The sequence below is a fragment of the Pelobates fuscus genome, chromosome 3 (assembly GCF_036172605.1).
Source record: "Pelobates fuscus isolate aPelFus1 chromosome 3, aPelFus1.pri, whole genome shotgun sequence".
NCBI lineage: Eukaryota > Metazoa > Chordata > Amphibia > Anura > Pelobatidae > Pelobates > Pelobates fuscus.
Genome location: NC_086319.1, coordinates 26,558,953 through 26,583,539, shown reverse-complemented (window position 1 = coordinate 26,583,539; position 24,587 = coordinate 26,558,953). Strand labels below are relative to the sequence as shown.

General features: G+C 41.8%; 1 protein-coding gene across 7 annotated transcripts in view; it reads right to left on the bottom strand.

Annotated features, from left to right (window-relative positions):
- The window catches only part of CADPS2 (calcium dependent secretion activator 2), a 416,067-nt gene that overhangs the window by 330,487 nt on the left and 60,993 nt on the right, over positions 1–24,587 (bottom strand). For all 7 annotated transcript variants that reach the window (XM_063446829.1, XM_063446831.1, XM_063446824.1 and 4 more), the window contains exon 2: positions 13,624–13,737. In XM_063446829.1, the coding sequence (XP_063302899.1) occupies positions 13,624–13,737 (114 nt within the window). The remainder of the gene's footprint in view (positions 1–13,623; positions 13,738–24,587) is intronic.

Here is a 24,587-nt window from a genome sequence, read left to right as displayed (position 1 = left end):
CATTTGCCACGAGGTCCCCCTAATGTTGCTAAAACAACTCTGATGCATTGAAGCATGGATTTAACAAGATCTCTGAATGTGTCCTATCTGTGACATTAGCAGCAGATCCTTTAACTCCTGCATGTTGTGATGTGCGGCCTCCCCAGATTGTATTTGTTGTTCCAGCACATGCCACTGGTGCTTAATCAGATTTAGATCTGGGGCATTTGGAGGCCTCAAAAATGTTCCTCAAAATTTCCTGAACAATTTTTGCAGCGTGATAGGGTGCATTATCCTGCTGAAAAAGGCAACTGCCATCAGAGAACACCATTGTCATTGTGATCTAAAAGAAAACATGATTCACCAAATGAAGCAACCTTCATTGCTCCATGGTCCAGTTCTAAAGTTCACATCCCGATTGTAGTCACTTGATGATGGACAGGAGTCATCATGGGCACTCTGACCGGTCACTGCAATGCACTGTGTGTCATGACACCTTTCTTTCATGGACAACATTATGTTTCTCCCCAATGTGAACTATAACAGCTCTTCTTTATGTGTTCAAAGTAGACAGGCTAGCCTTCCCACCCCTTGATAAGTGCATTGTAATGATACAATCAATATTATTTACTTCACTTATCAGTGGTTTTAATGTGGATGATCAGGGTATGTCAGAGGAACCTGCTCCACCCTCCTTTTTATCAGATGAATTAGACCTTGATATAATATTTTTGTGAAGCATTTAAAAGTCTTTAATATTGTTGGATAAACTTTTTACATTATTATATATTTTGAAAAATATTTTAATATATTGATATTTTATAATATATTTTTTATATTTTAAGATTTTGAAAGAAAATAATGAAAGGCTTATCCAAAAGTATTAAATTATTTAAAAAGCTTGTCCAAAATATTAAAATCAAGGCCTTAATTGACTGCAATGCTCTGCCTGGACAGTGGAGATTTATAAAATGTACCACAGTTACAGAGTTACATGGGCTGAAAAGTGACGTGTCCATCAAGTTCAGCATTCCTCACATATGTATTTACCGTTGATCCAAAATAAGAAAAAATAAACAAGAAAAAAAAAAACAGTTTGAAGCACTTCCAATTTTGCAACAAACTAGTAAAAAAAATCCCTCCTGACCCCATATATCTCCTATATATTTTATTTTATAATTTTATTTGTATTTTATTGTATTTTGGTCCTTTGGCTGCCTCTATATTATTGCTCTTGGATCTTAACTGTCAGGAATTCAACACCACTTCCCAGGAGTTCCATAAATATATGGAGACATGCCAATTTTATGCCTTCTATGTGTAAGTGCAACCAATAAATGTAATTGTTTATTATACTAACAAACTTCACTATATTTGATTTCCTTTATTTTCACATATTTTACTGGAGGATATACCAGCTCATATTCATCATACTACCCCTGAGAGGGTGACAAGCCCGATCTCACTTTCGTTTGTGAGTGTATCTACATTTATATACATCATTTACTTCATACTATTTTACGCTATGGTAGCTATCTGATTTTTATACAGATTATATCCACAGATATTCAACTTGATTTCAGGTTGTTTTAATTTAAAATATTCTACGTATTCTGGGTGTTCTCCACTTTTTTTTGGGCAGTCAGATTAACCCTTGGATCAAGAAGCTATTACCCTTCAGTTGAAAAATTATATCAGTGAATACTCTGTTTTTGCAAGAATGCATCTAGTTGCTGTTTAAACATCTGAACAGACTCTGATAAACCACTTCTTCAGGCAGAGAATTCCCCATCCTTATTGTTCTTACAGTAAAAAAAAAAAAACCCTTTCCTTTGCCTTAGACTAAATCTTCTTTCTTCCAGTCTAAACGCATGATCTCGTGTCCTATGTAAATTCCTGTTTGTGAATAGATTTCCAGACAATGGTTTGTACAGACCCCGGATATATTTGTATAATGTTATCATATCCCCTCTGAGGCAACGTTTTTCTAAATTAAAGAGGTTTACATTTGTTACACCTTTATGTTGCACTGCCAGGTAGTGTATCAGTGAATGAAGCTATTCCATACATATCATTTTTTGCCATACCCCTGGCCTTATCCCTTCTCACCCACTGTCAGTATTGGGCTTTCTATACTCCATGCCTAGGTTGCCCAAGTTGTGCTTTATTTTATTTTTTTGTAAATATGTTTTTATTTAGTATTTTCATTTTCATTCTGTTCCAGTAAACTTAGTATTGTATAAGCATGTAGTAGGTGGTGACTCGCAGGTCGCCATTCGGCACAAGTGAAAAATAGAATTCGTGCAAGTAGGTAAAGGTGACTCGCAGGTCACGTCATGGCAGTTGTGGGAGAAATGTAAGAGCAAGCAGGTAATGGCGACTCGCAGGTCGCCGTTCGACACAAGTGAGAAATAGTATTCGAGCAAGTAGGTAAAGGTGACTCGCAGGTCACGTCATGGCAATTGTGGAAGAAATGTAAGAGCAGGTAGGTAATGGTGACTCGCAGGTCACAGCATAATACTTATGGAGATATTCTATGGACATGCAATCAAGGTAGGTGCATAGATCACTTCATGGTGTACCTATAGTTTCTCCACCTGCACATTCCAACCATGGTCCAGGAGAGCGGGCGCAATCCGGATGGTAGCGGCTATGTTCGGGGCCCTCTGGGTTGGTATAGCTCCCTATGTATGCCGGCCTCCCTGGCCGCGCCCGCACCCGTGCACCACGTGGGTTTTCGTGTACCGTGTCCGTTCGCGTGGTAGTGGTGTGACGGTCAGGTGTCCCTCATGTGAGGTGCTCAGGTGTCAAGGCAGAGTGTTCTATCGGTCGCAGTGGGGTAGTTAGGACGTCTAACCCCCGGGATCGAGGGTCTGTTCGTGGAAGTGTAGTTACTGTTGTCTCCCCCTGGGGAAGTGAATGTCGTCGCAGGAGCTGTTCATGTCCGCTTTGTTGTCGCCTCTGCTGTGAACCCTGCTGATGGTCAGTGTGTGTGTGCCGAAGGGTAGGGGGGTATCGGGAGTGACTCGTCTGGGAGGGTGGGGGAAGGGTGCGTCTGCGTCCGAGTCCCGTCTGTCTGGGTCAGTCCTGTGATTGTCCGGTCGTTTCGTCCCCTCTGTGTGTCATTATGGGTCGTATCGAAGTCTGGCAGCAAAGTCTGCCCTTGTGGTGGTCAGTATCCATTGGGTCCATATTTCCATGTACCTGGTCATTGCGTTGGATGTAGTCATTATGAGTTCCTCTATGGCCCTAAGTTCCTCCATTTGGGAGAACCAGGACGTTAGCGGAGGTGTCGTTTGCTGCTTCCAGAGTTGGGGTATTACCTGCTTGGCAGTATTTAGGATTCTGATGGTCAGCGAGTGTTTGTAGCGTGTTCTCGGGGTCTGTGTGTGATGAAGGAGCATGTGTTCTGGAAGGAAGGGGGGTGGTGCGTCGGTGAAGGTTTTCAGGATGCTGTGTATGCCCCGCCAGAAGGGCTGCACCAGTTCGCAGTCCCACCAAAGGTGGAGTGCAGTGCCGGCCACCCTGTTGCACCTCCAGCAGAGGTCTGTGTGGTCAGGATCTATGGCGTGTAGTACCATTGGGGTGCGGTACCAGTTCGTGAGCAGCTTAAACGCAGTCTCTTGGGTTTTGCTGAAGACCGAACAGTGGTGTGTCAAGTAACACATCTGTTCCCATTCTTCCTCCGTGAAAGTCTTCCCTAATGTTCGTTCCCATTTCCCCATGAATTTAGGTGTCTCCGCAGGTGTTTCCCTCTGTAGCATAGAGTATATGTATGAGATCCCGTGAGGTTGCGGATCTGGCTCCATACATAACCTCTCGAATGTGGTGGGGTCGCGCTTTCTCGCCATGCCCTCAGGTAGGGTGCGCACATAACTCTGAAGCTGTCTGTGTTTAAGGTGGTGTAAAAGGGTGGGGGCGGTCCCTTCTAGTAAGGTCGGGAGGGCCTTGCATTCCGTCCCTGCCAGAAGGTGATGTAGTCTGGGGACTTTGGGTCTGATTAGGTCCCTGAACGCGTTGGGGTCGAGCCCCGGGGGGAAGCTGCTGTTGTGTGTGAGTGGGAGTAGGGGGGACGGGAATGGGGCCAGTCTACTTCTCTTTGCTACTCTCTCCCACACCCTCAGTGTTGCGGTCGTGTAGGGCGTGCCCAGTCCCCCATAGCCCCCTCTCCCTGTCCACGGGACAGTGGACAGTGGTGTCCCCGTGTCCGTTTCCTCTGCCTCCTTCCAGCGCTTGTGGACATTCTCTTTTGTCCACTCCATGACTCGTTGGAGATGACATGCTTCGTAGTACCGGACGAAGTCCGGTATGGCTAAGCCCCCCCTGTCTTTGGGCAGTGTCAGTGCGGCTAGTTTGACCCTTGGCCGTTTGCTGTCCCATATGTATTTCCCGATGTCCTGTCTCAGGGTCCGGAAGAATGAGCTGGGGATGGTGACAGGTATGGCTTGCATAAGATATAGCAGGCGCGGGAGAAGGTTCATTTTTATAACTTGAACCCTGCCCAGCCAAGAAATGTGTGGATATGCCCATTCTGACAGGTCTTTCCGTAGTCTGTCCAGTAGGGGTATGAAGTTGTGTCGGAATAGGTCAGTGTCTTTCCTTGTTAGCCAGGTGCCCAGGTACTGTATGCGGTGTTGTGCCCATTGGAAGGTATGGCTCTGTCTTAAAGGGGAGGCTCTGTGTTCCGGTAGGTTCACATTCAAAATGTAGGATTTGGCATAGTTGATCTTAAGGTTAGCAATCTCCCTGAAGGTCTCAAAGGCCTTCAGGATATTCGGGAGTGAGACCTCCGGGTTGGAGACGAAGAAAAGGAGGTCGTCAGCATACGCCGCAATTTTGTGCTGCTTGTCTCCAGATCCTATTCCCCTGATAGCCTCATTTTGTCGTATGTGCGTCAGGAAGGGTTCGAGTGTCAGCACGAAGAGCAGGGGGGATAGAGGGCATCCCTGCCGCGTTCCGTTGGTGATAGGGAAGGCGCTCGTTAGGGCTCCGTTCACTATGACGTGAGCGGTGGGCCCGTCGTACAGCGCCCCAACCCACCCCCGGAAATGCGGGCCCAGTCCGATGTGTGTCAGTATGTGGAACATATATTGCCAGTCGACTCTGTCGAAGGCCTTCTCTGCGTCTGTCGACAGCAGCAGAACGCCCTCGTTCCCGCCATGTCGTCTGTGCATGAGCGTTAGCGCTCTGATCGTGTTGTCTCTTGCTTCGCGTCCCCTGACAAAGCCGACCTGGTCTGGGTGTATAAGGGTGGGGATGTGTGTCTGGAGTCTTGTGGCTAGTATTTTTGCCAGTAGTTTGACATCGCAATTTATCAGTGAGATTGGCCTGTAGTTCCCGCAGTGTTCCTTATCCTTGCCTTCCTTAGGGATAAGCGCGATGTGTGCTGTTAGCGATTGTTTTGGTAGGTGGTGGCCCTCCCTGAGTGCGTTTAAGGCCTCTAGAAGGGGCGAGTATAGTAGGTCTGCAAATGTGGTGTAGTATTTGAGTGGTAGCCCGTCTGGGCCGGGACTTTTGCCTTGTTTCATCATTTTAATGATGCGGGCCAGCTCTTCTATGGAGATCGGTTCGTCTAGCCTGTCCGTGACTTCCTGTGTCAGGGACGGGAGAGAGTGCTCTGCCAGATAGTCCTGTATTTTCGCACGCAGGGCTTCCCCGGATTTATGTTGGTGGGGCCTGGGAAGGGCATATAGGTTCGCGTAATAATCCCGTGTTATGTCTAGGATCTTGGAGGGCAGGTGGTGCAAGGTGCCCTTAGAGTCTCTCATCCTGTCAATGTACGTCCCCTGTCGTCTTTTGGCTAGCATTCTAGCCAGTAGCTTTCCACTTTTGTTGCCGTGGAGCAAGAAGAAGGCCTTGTGTCTAATTACGTCTCTGTGGTGTCGTCTGTGTAGGAGGCCCGTCAGGTCGCGTCTAAGTTGCAGCAATGTCGCCTGATGTATCGGTAGTTGTGCGGTTTTATTGAGTGTTTCCACCTTGTGTATTTCTGCTACCAGGTCTGCCATGCGGCTATTAGTCTGTTTTTTTGAGAGTGGACCCTTGGCGGATGAAGTGTCCGCGTATCACACTTTTGTGCGCCTCCCATCTGATGGTAGGTGAGGTGTGGTCAGTTGTGTTCGTCTCAAAGTATTCCTTGAGTGTGCCTGTGATTTCGGACGTAAAGTCGGGTCTGGTCAGTAGATAGTCATTGAGTCGCCATTTGTTGTGGCGGGGTCTGAACATAGGGGACGAGAGTGTCAGGGTCACCGGCGCATGATCCGACCATGTCGCCACCCCGTGCTCCGCCGCGCTCGTGGTCGGTAGATTGTAGTGAGAGGTGAAGATGTAATCCAGTCTGGTGTAGGTATTGTGGACATGTGAAAAATATGTGTAATCCCTCTCGTCAGGGTGGTAAGCTCTCCAGCAATCAGTCAGTTGGGATCGGGTCAGGAGGGTTTTGATGGCATTCAGGTGTTGCGGCGGTACCCCCGACTTCCCGGTCGAGGAATCCCACCTCGGGTTGAGCGCGACATTGAGGTTGCCCCCCACTATGAGGATCCCTTCCGCGAAGGGCTTCAACAGCCTGAGTGTGCGTGCCAGGAATCGGTACTGTCGAGTGTTCGGAGCATATATATTTGCAAATGTATAGGCCTGACCGGCTATCGTGCCCTTGAGGAAGAGAAATCTTCCCTCCCTGTCTGTTAGCTGTCCCGTTACTACTAGTGGTATATTTTTCCTGATTAGGATGGCCGTCCCTCTGGACCTCCCCGCGTGGTAGTCACTATAATATCCAGTGGGGTAGTGTTGGTTCGTCAGTTTGGGCCTAGACCCTTCCCTGAAGTGCGTCTCCTGAATTAGCACTATCGAGGCTCTGTGGGTGTGGAAGTCTCGGAGCGCTCCTGAGCGCTTCTCTGGTTTATTAAGGCCTCTGGCATTGATGGAGAGGACCGTGAGGTGGTCCGGCACGAGTGCCCTTGCGTCGGGGTGTGAGGGTAGCTGCGTCATTCCGTCCGTGGGTCTCAGTCTAGTCCAGGAGTCTGTGGTCGTCTACGTCTGCTATTTGCGGGTCGGGTGGGGTATACAGGGAGGGAGGGGGGAGGGGAAAGGTGATGTGTAAAGTGTGTGAAGGTGTGTCCTCGTCTCCGTAAGAGACGGTAAGGTGTCAGCGACGGTGGAAAGGTTTAGTCAGCGGCCACCTGTGGTCCGCTGTTCCCGTTCACCTTGTCTTGGTCGCTGGGCCCTGTGGGGCAGAAGAAGGAAGTCGAGCGACTCCGGGTGGAACCAGTCCTCCCCGCGTCTGTGCGTCTGTCTGTGGTAGACAAGTGAGTACCTGAGTGCGTGGATCGGTTTGTAGGGTTCGTGTAGTTTCTCTGTCGGCTGTGTCAGCTATTGTCGGGTTTGTGTTAGCGTCCTCCTCGGTTGAAGTCGCAAGTGTTTGGCTCCGGGTCTTAGCACTGGTCGCCGTCTGGGGTGCCTGTCATGTGCATGTGGAGAAGAAGCAAATAACATAACAGTTACAGAATCACATTTCGTATAACTCTCTCAACAGTAAACATCAAACAATAAACTGGGTTGCGGTGTACATCCGCCTGCTGCGTAAATCAATTGCTGTCATAGTTACGTACCTAACTAACGTTCCCGCCCCCCTCCCTCCCGCGTCCCAGTCCATACACCAGTTTCCCAGCCCTCCCAAAAGAGGATCCCTTCCCCCCTAAGTTAGTCCTCTCCATGTTCGTATCTCACCGCCTGTTTGTGTTGAGGGGGCGGGAGCTCTGGCCGCTGAACCGTGTGACTCTTCTCCCAACCCCTTAGCTATGTGTGAGTGAGACCCCCCGGCGGAGCCCGCCCCCTGCTCGTTTAAGTCATCACAGGGCGGACAGGGCTCCAGCGGCGGGTCCCAGTCCTAGGAGGGCTCCGCTATCGTATCCTCACAAGGCCTAGTGGGCGCCTCTCCCCCCCCCACCTGCCCCTACCCTCCCCAGCGGCCTTCAGATGGCTTTTGTAGGTAGTTATGAGTAACCAGTTATATAGGAGTGGGTGGCCACCTCAATAAAGCGAATTCTGTTTCTTTTGCCCCTTGTGTAACCCCTCAGCGACCATCTCCCTTCAAGTGTCCGGGCCGGGTGGGCCCCCCCTGCAACCTTGGTCTCCCCTTGCCTAGAGCAGTGTGTTTAGAGAGAAAGTCCAAGCACCCTCTGTGTCTCTGGGGAGGCTATACCCCGTCTGGGGAGTGAGTCCCGTCAGTTGGTACTTGCGGTTGTATGCTGCAGCAGTCAGTGGTGTGCACTTAAACCGCCATTCCGGAGGGTCGGATGGCCTGTTGCCTAGTCCCTCTGCTCCTGGGCTGCTGTGATGGAGGCCCTTGAGTCGTCTGTAGCGGTGCGTAGAAAGCGAGAGGATCCGGCCATTGCAGGGTGACCGGTGGGAGACGTAGTTCCATAACTAGGTCGCTCAAGTCTTCCGGGTGCCGGATTGCAAAAGGTCCCTGCTGGGTAATGACTTGGAGTCCGGTCGGAAACGACCACCTGTATCTGAGTCTGTGACTTTGGAGGAGTCTCGTGAGTGGCTTCATAGCCCGACGGTATGCCAGGGTGGCCGGTGAGAGGTCCGGATATAGTTGCAGTTCCACGCCATTTAGCTGCACTTTTTCCGTGTTACGTGCTTTCTGTAGGATTTCTTCCTTCAGCTTGAAGTCGGCTAGGCAGCAAATAGTGTCTCTTGGAGGAGCCTCCGGAGGGCCCCTTGGTCTCAGGGCTCTGTGGGCTCTGACGAGCTCTATCGCAGAGTGCTCTGGGCGGCCCAGGATCTTGTTGAACAGGTTCACAAGGGTGTCAGCTATTGGCGTCGTCTGGTCAAGGTCTTCTGGGATGCCACGCACCCTTATGTTCTGGCGCCTGCCCCGGTTCTCCAAATCTTCCATGTGCAGGGCCATTTGTCTCATTTGTGCCGTGTGGCGGCGTAAGGCATCTGTGTTTGCAGATTGAGCAGAGGTTAAATGGTCAGCGTCTGCTTCCAGTTGGGCCACTTTGGTGTGTAGGCCCTGGATGTCCTCCCGGAGGGAGTGCAATTCAGCGGTGATAGAGGCTTTCAGCTCGGAGTTGGCCTCTTTCAGATCTTGTCTGGTCGGCAAGGCTTTGAGTAGTTGGACCCAGTCCGGTTGTTGGTCCGGAGGGTTCTGGGCAGCAGTTGTTGGGCCTTCACCTCGTGGCGACGCTGGGCGGGAGGCGTCGGCAGGCTCTTCGTTAGCGTAGGCCCGAGAGGCCGCGTCCGCGGGAGCCACGAGGAATAGCCGCAGCGATGCCGTTGCTGCGCCCTTCGGCGTGTCCGCCGGCTTGGTAGTGTTCGATGCCCGGTGGGATTTACCCATTTCTGCCCGCACTATCAGTGCTGTGAGGAGGATTAGTGCTCAGCCTGCAGAGGAGCTCCGGGTCTACGCCGCCATCTTCCTCGGCTTCCAAGCCAGGCCCCCCCAAGTTGTGCTTTATTATACAGAACTAAACTTTGTGTGCCATTAGGCTTACGTGAAACTATAAGATAATAACTGAGGAAGGAGAGCCTGCCCATACCACTGCTCTAGGGAATATTCATTAGTGGCACCTCAAAATTTAGCGTGTCAGTGTTCTACTCTTACTTTAAGGGCAAGGTGTGAGCTGTGCTCCCAACAATTTATAACCTTTAAAGGGCCTATGTCTCATTTTGGAGAGTTGGCAGCACGCCATTGTTTGATTCATGCTTTGTGTGTACATTCTCTCAAGGTAAGTCTACATGGGAAAATGCCATACAGGTGGTACTTAATTATTATATTATTATTATAATATTATTTATAGAGCGCCGTCAAATTCCGCAGCGCTTTACAATGGGTGGACGAACAGACATGTAGTTGTAACCAGACAAGTTGGACACACAGGAACAGAGGGGTTGAGGGCCCTGCTCAATGAGCTTACATGCTAGAGGGAGTGGGGTAAAATGACACAAAAGGTAAGGATAGTATTATACTAGTCACAGTTGCAGAAGAGGAATCAGTTGGGAGCTATTAAGAGGTTAATTGATACGCTTTTATGAAGAAGTGGGTTTTTAATGATTTTTTGAAGGAGTGGAGACTGGGTGAGCATCTGAGTAATCTGGGACCTTCCATCTTTACGACTGTTTGGACTTATGACCAGCTCTCTATCGTGGGGATTTGAGAGATTCCCCACATTAGAGAGCTGGTCTGTGTTCTGGGGATTTTCCCTGAACATAGATTTGCTGGATTATCTGCTCTAGTGAGCTAATCTATGTTCCGGGAATTCTCCCCAAACATAGATTTGTGAGATTTCCTGTGCTAGTGAACTGGTCTATGTTTGGGGGAATTTCTCAGAACATAGCCCTGCTCTCTAGCGCATGCTCGCTAGCGCATCCTCACTTACCGAAAAGTTCGTTTTACGACAGAGTCATAAGAATGGAACCCGGTTGGTAAGTGAGGACTATCTGTACTTTTTGGTGTCCATTTCATCACCAACCTCTACAGTGTTTTGTAATACATAGCTATAATTTCCAAGCATTTTACCCACGTAAATATTGCACTTTGGCTGTAGGTTTAATGTAGAGTGTAGAAAAAGTGGCAGCTATTTGTGTTTAGTTAAATTATCTTGGTACTATTAGGTTACATTACAAGTTTCAGACTTTATTGTGACAATGTTTTGTGTAGGTTTAAGTAGATATTTTGTGATTTTAATTATCCACATAAAAGTATATATTTGTATAATAAACAGGTACTCTGGGGTCTAATATCAGTGGCATGTACAACACAATAAAAAAACATATGTGACAAGCAACATCTGTTTTAGCCGGTTCATACGAATACAATTCCTGGTGGTTTTACCTGTACAGGTAAGATCAATTCAGATATTCAGAATTGATTTGTTTCAGTATTTCCAGACATTTTATTTAGCCAAATAAAGAATAACGAACTTAGTCTACAAATTATATATTAGTAAATGATGTATGTAGAAACTATGTAATGGCAGAATATGTTAATATAACACAACACAATGATATTTATTCACTAAACAACATATTGTAGTGAATTGAAAAATAAAATATAAAAAATGAAGAGAAATAATTCTCCAACTCAGCTAGAGTCACAGGTTAGCTATTTTAGACTAAAAATTTTACAGGTCAGTTTTCGGCACACAAAAATCTGGTGTGTCATCAAAAGTCAGTGAGCAATGCAGTCAATGGAAGAATCAACAGTTATTCCCCACTGGGTGGCACTGTTGATCAAATATAAAAAGGACCACCAAAAGAAAATCAGCATGTAACAATACAAAATATGCATTATGTATAAATTTAGTTACAAAACATAGTTAATAAAAAAAATATTCCTATAATAAACACTCATTGTACATAATGCATATAATGTGGGGTAAAAACGTAACCAAAGAAATGAAAAATAAATAAAAATTATCCATCCTATTTTTTTTAAATTATTTTATTTTATTTTTTCGTTTTATTGTTATTCTTTCCCTTTAGGTTTTCGTTTTGTTTACCATTTACTGTTATTTTAATAATATTTTGAATAATTCTTTAATTAAAACCTATTTAAAAAAAGAAATAATGCATAATCATATTGGGGATTAAACATTTAAATCCATTGCTGAGCTGCTATTTACTAGTCTGGGAAAATAGATGAAAGAAATGCTATAATATTGTGATTACTTGTATCACATATCACAAGATATCGGTTTACGCGGACAAATGTATAAAATAAATATATTAAATGTTCATGTCGAATAGTTTAATTATACTAGAATTAATTATTCACATCATCACAGCAGGGTTTATAGGAATGATGCTTAAAGGACCACTATAGTGCCAGGAAAACAAACTGGTTTTCCTGGCACAATGTAGTCCTTAGGTCCCCCCACCCTCATGGCCCCCCTCCCACTGGGCTTAAGGGGCTAAAACCCCTTCAGTCACTTACCTTTCTCCAGCGCCGGGCACTGGGGGAACTCTCCTCCTCCTGCAAACGTCCTGTGATTTTCACAGTGAGAATTGCGGAAGCGGCCTCTAGTGGCTGTCAGTGAGACAGCCACTAGAGGCTGGATTAACCCTCAGTGTTCTCTGAAACTGCTATGTTTTTCGCTGCATGGTTAAAACTAAAGGGACCTGGCACCCAGACCACTTCATAGAGCTGAAGTGGTCGGGTGCTTATAGTGGTCCTTTAACTAGTGAAGATTCCCAATAACGTCTTCAAATGATACTTGTGAAAAGTTATAGGAACACCACAGTCCCCTAAAGCATTTCAGCTTGCGGAAGTGCTTTATTAACTATGTGTCTTCTTTGTCTTGTTTTATAAAAGTGCTGATGAAACAACATTTAACACAAAATATGTATTAATTATTCAGTTACAAAGCAAATGAAGAATGAGAAATCAGAACTTTAAAAAACCCCTTTAAAAAAACTGTCAACCACACTACTGGGATGGAGTCCTGTCTCACTCACTGTGTAGAAAATTTTACTTATTCCGTGAATATTGTACAGCATGGTACAATGGTTAAACGACATATAACTTAATGGAAGAAGAGGTGACGAGGACCTTGCACAAACAAACAAGACAAAAGACGAGCAAATAAAATAGATACATTGGACTGTGTTTTAGCTGTAAGATGCTAAAGTTCCACTTTTCTATTTACTATACCGATATAGGAGAAGTGAATGGAAAAAGTATTTATTTCGCGAGAAAGAAAATGTAGGAGGAAAAAAAAAAAAAGGTCCACCGTAAAGTTACAAAAGGAGTTCCGTTCAAAGGGGATATAGTACCAGACGAAGTACAGCTTTTAAGAGAGTGGTTAGAGAGAAATCTATAAAGGTTAATGATTCAGTATTTCAGTATCAAAAACAACAGATGAAAGAATTTACATTTTTCTATCCATGGAGAAAAATACTCCATGTCATTGATTAAAATGCTGAGAGTAACCGGAGAGACGCTTTATATTGTGTAATAACTAAAGAGAAAATTAGTAAAAAAAAATGTATATAAGTCCTGGATGTATTCCCTGGGTGTCGGTGTAGAGGCTCACAATTCTAGGCATTACATTATGCTGCAAACCTATGATTAAGTGCCACTTTGGGAACAAATTCTTCCATCCAATGAATTGTTTACGCACTTCATATTGTTGCATCATTAGTGAATAGCATATTACACAAGAGATTTAACAATTGGGCCATCGGCTCTACCTCGTCCTGATTATATGACCGGTCTTTTAGGTTATTCGTCCGTTTTTTAAATCCATTCTACAGTGACATTTTTATCATCCAACAGCCCTCTAGGTTTTGTGTTATTTTGGTAGGGGTAGGGCTAGGGTTAGATTCCGGTCATCATTCCCTTAATTTTCCCTCTCTCTCCTGTTTTGCCACTTTTCAGAAATCCGAAGCACTTCGGCACTTCCGTTCGGTTCAGCACTTTGGCAATTCAGACATCCGAATGTCTGAATTGACGAAATTTGTCCGTGAATTTAAATTCAGAATGAAACAAATTGCACATGTCTAATGAGGTCCTCCACTGGCCGTTCCAGGAAGAAAATTATACTAATATATATATATAAAAAAAAACTAAATAGATTTTGCCTTTACAGTATTTATAAAAAAAAAAAAACAACAAGAATGCAATAATGAAAGGCTTACCTCAAAGTAACTTCTAACCGCATTGCAAAAGGCTTCATCAGCTACAATTTGTGTTTCCCCATTGAGAAAGGCTTGAAATCGTTCTCTGACGTTTTGCAACTGCTGTTTGTTAAGCTGCAAAAACAAATAGGTTGTGAATTAATAAATATATATATATATATAATACAATAAAGCAGATTTTTTAAATCTCAGAACCATGAGCAGGTGGCAGTGCTGCCACATACATGTTTGTATTAAAGTAGAAATTACATGTTACATGAAAAGTATGCCCATGCACGTTACTCATTAACTCTTTACAGACCAATGACATCATGCCACCGTACTATTCACGTTCTTAAAGGGTTACTCTAACCCTCGCTGGCATCTATACCTCATCTGATGTCACTGATTGCCTTGTGAGGTCCAATCAAATGCTTCTCATAGAGAAATATTTGATTGGACCGTTCTCACTGGCTCAGGAGGCATGTGCAAGCTGGAGAGGAGAGGGAGGGGATATTATAATATAATATAAAAAGAAAGCTAGCATTAATCAATGCAAGGAGTTGGGAAGAGCAAGAAGGCAATAAGGAAATAAGGAAGGAAGAAAGGAGGAGAGGAAATTTAAGCTTTCCCTTGCAGGCGTTGGTTACAGACAGACATAATTTTTGCACAGAATTCCCATTAGGAAGCTAAAAACAGAGTTCCGGGCTGTCAAAGTGACATGTGACAAGGGTGCAACCAGCCACTGGCACAAATGCAAACATATACCTGTATGTGCACTCAAAGGCGTACCTAGAAATCACAAGGCCCGGTTCAAAAATTGCCCTGGGGTCCCCCTTTAGGCCCCCATCCCTCCACATATCCCTGCCCCCCACCCCTACACATGCAGACACACCGATACACATGCAGACACACACATACATGCACACAAACACATATACAGACACCGATACATACAGAGACATGTAGACACACATACACACACATATATATACATACAGAAAGCCGTACATACAGACACACATACATACACACACAGACATGTAGACACACACATACATACATACAGACACACAAATACAAACACACAGGCACATACATACATACAGACAGACATAAAGTCACACACACACACTGGAGAGGCGGGCCCGGTCGCAGCTGTGACCCCTGTGACCCGGGTAGTTCCGCCACTGTGTGCACTGCAACTTTTCAAGCAGAAATGCTGCACATGCAGTGTTCTACCATCATGATTACGTCTGAGAGCAGGAATGGTCATGGTGGTTGGCGTAACTCTTTGAAGTACTACTGCACAATGATTCCTACTTATCCACAATTTGTAAAACATAGGATAGTTTAACTAAATTAACTCCCCCTATAGAATCTCTGCAACAGAGTATAATAATAAACAATGTGTCACTGTAACATTTTTGTTTAGCCTTTATATCATGTGTGTGTTGTGCCGATAGCATTTATTCAGTGAACAAAATCCACATTCCATTGCAACCAAACTATCTCAACAAATCTATTTGTTTTAACGGCAATACGTTAAAAATTACTGGAACAGAATTACATGCAGGTAATCTAGGCAAGTTATTTCAGTTTCCAAAGAAGAAACTGAACAATGAATCAAGAAAATCCACCAAATAAAATGCATAGATTTGAGCAAACTATGTGTTTTATTGGCTTTTGCCTGTTTGTTTGTTTAACCTTGATGTTAATGGTAAGCAGGAAAAGGAGTGGAAGGTACAGAGGGAGATAGAGGGCTGGAGTTTCCCTTTAAGATACAAGAGGCATAAGGGAAACTGAAAGAAAATATAAATGGCTTGCCATTTTAAATGTAATTTTTTTATCACACATACAATTCCAGGATGCAACAACCGACTGACTACAAGACACACATTCAAGAGGCCATTGCAAGTGACTTTGAAAATACAGATCACTTCCTAACCATCAGTTAAATCATACAATGCTAGCTTCAAAATGCAAGATTTGTTACAAATATCTTTAGTTATTAATTGTTTGCTAGTGAAATTGATCCAACTAAACTTTTATTTTAATACTATTTTCAGAAGAGAATTCTTTAGTATTTACAATGTATTACTTTTGTAATCTGTTAAATAATGTTTAGGGGTAGGACCCCTTTTCATGTTTAAGCAAGCACATTACATTTGACAGGTTGCTAAATTACATGTTCATAACCAGGAAACTAGGAATTAGTATCAGACTATACCACCAGTATATGGTTTTTCTAAACATAAAATAAAAGGCTTTGCAGTAGAATAAAAATGCACTATAATAGAGTCATGTGAAGGCATGCCTTGCCAAACAGCTTAGTAAAGACAGATTTCTAAATCAAATAGGACATCGAGACATGACAGTAAAATTAATTCTGATTGGATGGTCTTGAACCATCGTATCTGGCAATTTGCCCAGGAAATGGCGGTCTCTGTTTTCGAACATACAGGCTCGTGTATTCAGAGGACACTCCTTCAAAGTTTCTATGTATATTTTTAAATTTGTAGTATTCAATAAAATGCTACATACCAACCAAAAACAAGAGCAAACATGGTAAAAATACAGTCCCCCAAAAATCATCTGCACCTTATTTTACATGGTTCTAAGAAGAATATCAAGAAAATGGAAACCACATTATATGTAACATAGGGTATTATATTAACAATATGGGGATGTCTCATTTTGTTTCCTTTGCATCTCGCACCAGCTCGGCATTGGGCCTATGATCTCTATCCCATTTGCTTCACTCCCCTTCTTTCCCCCCCTCTTCTACTTTTTTTTTTTACCTTCTTCTCTTACTCTCACTTTCGGACTTGTACTCACTTGGACATCCCATATAGACTTCTCTCCAGGTTAGAAGGGGGGAGATGGTTTCAGTTATAAACTCTCGAAAGGTATTTGCTATGCCGAGATATTCCAGATCAGGCCTTCCTTTATATTTGAACCACGCTAAATACGCACACATGGGCAGAGGGTAACGAGATCACTCCACGCAGTTACCTCTTACACTGTGCCATTGTAGGCTCTTCCTGTGTGTTGGGAAGGTGGCACATTAACGCGGTCACATTAACAAGCAGACTGCTGGGGAATGTAGGCCATGGAACAGCACAGCTAAGGGGAATGGGCCTTGACATTTCTAGGAGACAGGCATAGGAGGGGTGTAATGTCAAGGGGCTGGCTAGAATAGCTGGAGGTGGGTTTTTGGGTTAGAGGAGTATAATAAGTGGCCATTTTAGATCAGGGGCCATCTTAATGAATCCTCACGTACCTGTTTTTTTCTCATCCTCCCTCCCTTAATTGGTCTCTAGCTCCCGTTTGGTCACTGCGGCAGGGGATGGATAAAAAAGTTGGGGTGTAGGTGGTTTGTCTTGATGTAAAAGTTTGGTTCGCTAACATCAGTTGGGTTTGGAAGAGTATTTGTAGGTTCAAGCTCATCGGTAGCTCCGAACCTGGTGTGTGTAGGGTGTATCTCGGTATGCCCCTACATGAAAGAAAGCTGGAAATCATGCTCTCGATGGCAATGGTTATGTTAATTATATGTTATAATGTGGTTTTACTTATTGTGTTGTGGGTCATTGTCTGGGGTAGTATTGTTAATTGAGTTGGTGGGGGATATGTTATGTTAATATGTGACAATGACCTTAAATTATTTTAACTTTATTTAAATATTATTAAAGCTGTGTTATTTTCCCAGATAAAAGGTGTCTGAGTATTTGTGGGGGGTTATTTGGGTTTGTCACACATATGCCAGGAAAAGGCGACTATGCATATGTCATGAAAATATGCTAATTTGCCACTTTTCTAATATTACGATGATTGGAGTATTCGACCTCCCTTACTACTTTTGAACTATACCTAGCACCTTGTAATGTTATACTGTTTTTGCAATGGTGACCTGCGAGTCTCGCGATGTCCTTTCTTTCTTTTGTACTCTATGACAATGTAGTTCTTAAAAATATATATAAATCTAATAAACAAAGATTTACAAAAAAAAATACATATTAAGATTACTTAATATGAACACCAATCTCAAACATTCAAAAGAAACATGCAGATCATATTTAATTCCAGACAGAAATCACGTACACAAAATGTGTCGAGCCCAAAAATAAGTTGAATATGGATACTTTGTTTTAACCTTCAGAATCTTCGTTACCTTTTAGGATCAATTATAGAACGTTCTGTGTCTGCTGCATTCATTAAGCTGCCTTACATGTTGAATATTAATGAAGAAAATAGTTTTTGACTTCAAAGTTGAAGTTTGTCTTCATAAACCTATCAAACAATTTCCCTACATTGATGAAAATATGGGTCAGGTATGAAAGTAGCGATAGTGTTTTGGTGCAGTCTCTTTAAAGCCTTACAAATGGAAAGTGACAGCGAAGTCACCTGAAGCTCGGTGTGTAAATGTATTTACCAGAATAATTTTCCTGGACATTGCTTGAAACACTGACTGGGGGAAGTAAGATCGGGGTTTGTTCTTTGCTATAGTTAATCAATTATGCATTAAAAATGTTTGGTGTACAAATTCAGTTTTTTCCATAAGGGACCTTGCTAAATGCAACTATTTAAAGGTTGTCACATGTATAATTGTTTTTTTACACTTTCATATTTTAATTATTTAAGGGATATTCTAGGCACCAGAACCACCAGAGCTTTATGTAGTGGTTCTGGGGTCACTGTTCCTCCAGGCTCAGCAGATTCTTTTGTTAGAAAACATGTTTACATTATGGTTCAATGCCAGTTCCTGTGTATGGTCCTGCAAAGATTGCAAGATTGACGTTCGACTTCTCCATGCTCTGCAGGGCAACGCAAAACGCTTCCAAAAGAGATTAATTTAGTCAATGCATCTTTATGAGTAGATGCGGATTGGTGCAGCACAGCGATGCCTATGGGGAAGCATCAGTATTGATGACCTCTCCAGAAAAGGAGTGGCGGGAGCGGCAAAACCAGGGGATACAAGGTACTTAATTGAGAAGGGCCCAATAATCTAGAAAAACTAAACCATAAGGAATACAGTGTTACTTAAATGTACTCTTATGAATTATCGAACAGTAATACACCTTACAGGTATTTATATAGTTTTTGACTTGGTCCGTATCATTTATAGTGTGTAGTATATATTTTTTGTGGGGGGAGTGCATCAGGCACTTTTTAATTTTTATTTGTTTATGATATTGTATCAAACACCCAATTTGCAAGTAATGACTGTAAAGGGATACCCCAAGCACCATAACCACTCCACGCACTTGGGTGTGGGACGATTCAGCTCTGCCCAATTGACATTCACCTTTCGGTCGCAGTTAGAATGACATAGGGAGCCTGTCTTAATTTGGGGATACCAAAATTGTCAACAGCTATTCATCAGCAATTCTGTCTCTCTTTGCACAAAACACAAATCTTTAAGATGCAGAATTAATAAGTTAACTTTTTTCATTATTTCTACAGTTGTTTTAGAGTGCTGGGGAATCCCTCTGGTTTAGTTATTTTTTTATTTTTTATAAAAACACTTTCGTATAGCCGTAACTGTAAAATTTGCCAGCAATACTCTGATTTCAAGAAATCGAATGCCACTGCCAGACTGCTAAAATCCGGACACATAAAGCATTTCTTTGTTTACATTCGTTTGCCTAGTAAATCAAATTAGATCTGATAATAGAGTTCTCTCCTGTAGTAATAAATATATAACTTAATTACCATACCAAAAGTCTAATATATTAAATAGGAGTGAAACATGCATACTGATGGCTAAATCTCTTGACAATAGAAGAGAACAAGGCAATCCGTCACAGCTGACCTTTCTTCCTTAATGGGAAACTACATCAAGACACAGAAATATTGAGAGAGAGAAAAACAAACAAAAAAAAACATATAATAATTAATAGGGAGAGTCGGGAGAGAAAGAGCACCGGCACCAATGTTTAGGACTTAACTCAATCTTAGTGTTTCTTCTTTATGATATTTTTACATTAAAATGTTAGCTTTATTTCTGCTTAGCTTCCACTTGTATATTTTCCCTCATATTCTTCTTTGATTGCTACATATACTAAATTCTGTGTGAGTCCCAATGCCTGAAAGCTATGGCTGGAGAAACATCTGGTCAAGAGTATAACATCAATATCACTGACACATCACCCTCTAGAACCACAATCTTGCTCTTGGCAGCAGGAAAAGCAGTGTGGTTCTTGACAATGTTTTTGCAACGAGACAGACATTTTCAGGAGAGCAAGCAACTAACTATAAGAATTCTAGTTCCAAAGAACCCTTATTTACATCGAGGAGGAAGGTCTCTATGCCACCTGCTAACCTCCGGCAATGGGTGAGATGAATATTACTTTGATGTAACTTTTCTTTTCAGTTGATATGCCATCTACTGCTTTGTTACCAAACCAATAAATTAATTAAATTGTTATCCTTAGATCACAAAATAAGAGCCTTCAACATTTGAGATTTTGAAGCCAGATAGATATTTACCAGCCACCAATGGTCGACAAAAAAAAAAACACACCACAGAATACTTTATTTGGAAAAAAATTAGATTGAGAGACAGACAAACAAACAGAGACAGACAAAGACAAAGAGTGAGCATGAGAAAGGAAAAACAATTAAATTGATAAGTAGTGACAGTCATCACATGTTAACACACAATGATGTGCACATTGTATGTTCTGATATTAAGTATTTTATAGGATTAAATTCTATATGGGATGACAACTTTAAATCCTGTATTTTACTTGTAGGCTTTACACTGGATCTGTAAGAAGAATTATGTGAAAGTATTTTATATTCGGTTTAACGTGCCTTTAATTAAAAAGTAGTTTTTTAAAAAAAAAAATGTACACTGAAAATAAATATTTACAGTACACAGCACAGAAAATCAATTTTTACACTTGTATCCTGCATAACTGATATGATAAATATTAGTTTTTTTTTTTTATTTAAGGCAATTTGCAGTCAAATGTTTACAAACTAAATGAGCAAAAAAATATATATATTAAAACAAAGCAAAAAAAGGAATGGGATTGAAAAGTAGTGAAGAAAATATAAAAGCATTATCATTTGTAAGTGGCAGTTAATTACATACCATGAATTATTTGCTAATCTATGCTCAGGCAGAGGCTGTGAATTTATGCAAATTAAAGTCTTGAAAAAAAGACAAAACAGTTTGATGTATTAAGTTAAAAACAAAACAGCTCACTAATGATCAAGGCAAAAACATATATAGCTGGAGACAATTTGTCTTGTTTTTTATGTATCTAACTTATACAGCGAGGCAGAGGTTTTTGGCTGCAGAATATTGCGGGATTTACGGTAAAATAAAAGTGTATAGATTATAGAATCCACTAGCGAAACAGAAATAAAAAAGGTTAATCCGCTAGCAGGGCCCACTTCGTCTCTTGGTTCTGTTGACATCAGTTTATTAGTGAATTAGAAGTTATTGCATTTTACTTTTTTAATGAGCGGTGGCATTTGTTTTCTTTTTTTCTGGGTATTACATACTTAACAGTTGTATGTTCTCCATTTTTACAGTTTTATGTTATGTTTTGGCGTTTAACCTCTTTGTGATGGCTTCTGTATAGATTATAGAATATGACACTGAAACTAGTCACATGGTGACAGGTGCAAAACCCTTGAGGCGACCATTACAAGCGGGCCCAGCTGGTTTTCAGCTTACGGGCCAATCTGCTAAATTGTTATGGTTATTGTTGAGGTTAGTTAGGGTTTCGGTTTGCCAGGTTTTGGCTTAGTTATGGTTAGAAATAGCATCAAAGCTGATGCAGGTAAATATTGTGACGTGCTCACAAGACTTGTGAAATTCGCAATTTAATTTCTACATGCATGTGAAAAAAAATATATAAAGTACAAAATTCACAGCTAAATTTGGCTAAAACTGGTAATAAAATGGTCAAATGAAATTGCTCATTCACAATATTAAAGGGATCCTTTAGTGCCAGGAAAACAAACCTGTTTTCCTGGCACTATAGGTTTAATAGGTCCCCCCCCCTACCTCTGTGTCCCCTTCCCTTGGGGATGAAGGGGTTAGAACCCCTTCAGCCACTTACCTGAATCCAGCGCCGAAGTCCCTCGGCACTGGGTCCGGCTCCGCCCACGGTTCTCCCTCGCAATGGCAATGGCCGCACGAGCGCATTAGACCTCCCCATAGCAAAGCATTATTCAATGCTTTCCTACGGGGATAATCTGACGCTGGAAGTCCGTGAGGATATCCAGCATCAGATAACCGATCAAAGGTCGGTTTGGATTCCGGAAGAGCCCCCAGTGCATCAGGGTCCGAATGCTGAGGGGGCCCATCGGTTGCATGTGTCTTCATTGGGTCAGTCATGTGCTGCTGCCCTTTAATAGTGCAACTGGGCTCTTTCATATTTTCACCAGTGCTGGTAAGACGTGAAAGCCAGTCACATCCTCCCAGCAAGTGGCACTGTGCCATGCAGAAGGTAGAAACAGTCCGAGCCAGCAGAATCCACCCTCTTGAACTGAAAAAGGTAAAAAAACAAGAGGCTGGCTAAAAAATGGCCAACATGTGTATGAGTTTCAATGTTTGTATCTGTGTGTCTGTTTGTTTATCAGTGTGTGTCACTATTTGTATTGTGTATCTGTGTGCCAGTATTTGTATCTGTATGTCTGTATCTATGGGTGTGTAAGTATTTGCATGTGTGTGTCTGTGTATCTGTATGTGTGTCTGTCTGTATATGTGTGTGTATCTATGTGTGTCAGCGTACCTGTATACGTGTCAGTTTGTGTATCTGTCTATCAGTGTGTCTGTGTTTCAGTATGTCTGTATATCAGTATGTGCGTCAGTGTTTGTATCTGTGTATCCGTGTGTCACAGTATTTGTATGTCTGTCTATCTGTATGTGTGTCAGTGTATTTGTATCAATGCGTGTATGTGTATCAGTGTATATGTACATATATTGCAGCATTCAATTGCAAACACTACACACAAATATACCACCAATACATGCAAGGAAAAGAGATAATAGTGCAGAGTTTCTCATTAAAAACACTTGTTTATTGTGAAGTAAGGGGGAAAAAAAAACAATAAAAAAAAAAACTATTCTAAGAGCGTTTCCTTTCCCTTTTTTTTTTAAGTGTTGTTTTTTTATTTTCCTTACTTCACTCACCTTCTGCTTTTGGTGGTTTATCCTGTTCTGCATTTGGATCCTAGGACCGGAACCTACCATCTTCTTGCCAGATTGTGATGTGCCTATATACTACGGTTTTCTTCTAAGTGTATCTTGTAATAAACAAGTGTTTTTAATGAGAAACTCTCCACTATTATTATCGCCTTTCCTTGCATATATAGAGGTTCCATTATGTTCTGGGGTTGTTTCAAGATTTTTTTGATACGCCTTCAATCAATCTGGGTTTGTGAGTGAATTGCTTTCCTTTTTCACATCCCATGTGATTTTTGCAATATTGCTCTATGTCTGTCTACCATTATTGTATTGTAGATAACCTGTTGGTATTTTGCTATTGTTTGTATTGAGGACCTGGAGGAGTCCTTTATCTACATACTTCAGTGAATAGGGTAAATTGCATAGTTTGTTACCCACTGAGTGTTTATATATATATATATATATATATATATATATGTGTGTGTTTCTGTAATACACAATTTTCGCTATACAAATATACCCCTGCATTCATATGTCAAGACTACATATATGGGGATATACATTTTGGCCATCCTTGAGATAAGGGGCTACAAAAAAAAAAAATGTATGTACCAGGGCCCTATCTATGTTATTTCTGCCACCGATCGGAATGTCTGTGATTTGACTGTACAATGTCTCAATAATCTGGCAAAGGTCCATCACACGAGAGTAATATGAGGGCGCTCCCCAATATCACAGAAAGCACTAAGCATTTCATTACACTAGTGGAACACCCATGGTCTGTGAAATTCTCCACAAAAATAAAACATGTAAAAACACAAAAGTGTAAATATAACCATCAGATTTAGCAGAGGCAGTATATATATATATATATATATATATATATATATATATATATATATATTTATGACTGTTTAGATATGTATGGCATGTTTTTATGATTATATTGTATGTGGTTTAACGACCATGGTGTGTGTAGGTTTATTGTGAAGTATTACATTATATGTCTATATACATTCCCAGAGAAGGAGATATTTTAACTCTTTTATCCATTTATTTTCTTCTATACCCTTTTTCATAGTTTATTTTTTCCCCGCAATGTTATATTTTGATAAATGTTCAATAAATGAAAAAAGTGTCAAATATTTTTAGCTAAATATGCTGAGGAACAAATTTCTACAAATATATACTTTTCTCTACTGGTTTTCGATTATGTGAGTTCTATTAAAGCCATTGTCTCAACAGAAAACATTTTGAAAAGGTTTTGCTTTAAAATCGTGATTGCTGCGCATGTTTCAAATCATTTAAAAATATTTTATTAATGTCCGAGAACAATTTAAAAAATCTGGATGTATAATATTTAAACAAAACTTTCACTTCCGAGTATTGGTAATATTATTTTTAGTTATCTCTATACTTAAACATGTCTGGTGTGAAATATAAAAGTATATGTAGAAAGCTACATCTCTGTATCCTACAAATGGAAGCGTCCACTTTTAGAGATCACAAACACATGTCAGTTAACAGCAGAGTCCATTTAAATATACTCTAAATAAAGTATTTACAAGGCACACAGACATGAGAATTCTAGTGCCAGATGCCGAGGGTTTAACCCTTAAAGCAATTATTATGTAGGATTAGGAGACCACCTCTGCTAAATAGCAGGGTGTCAAACATTGTGAATAGGCTATATCTTCCTAGTAATAAAACAGAAAAAAAAAAAAAGAAACAAATGTAAACAAAAAAAAAATGAATATATAATGTAACTAGTTGTTTTAATAATGGCTTATTAACTACCCTTTACAAAGGAATCTCTTTGCAGAATATAACTAATTTC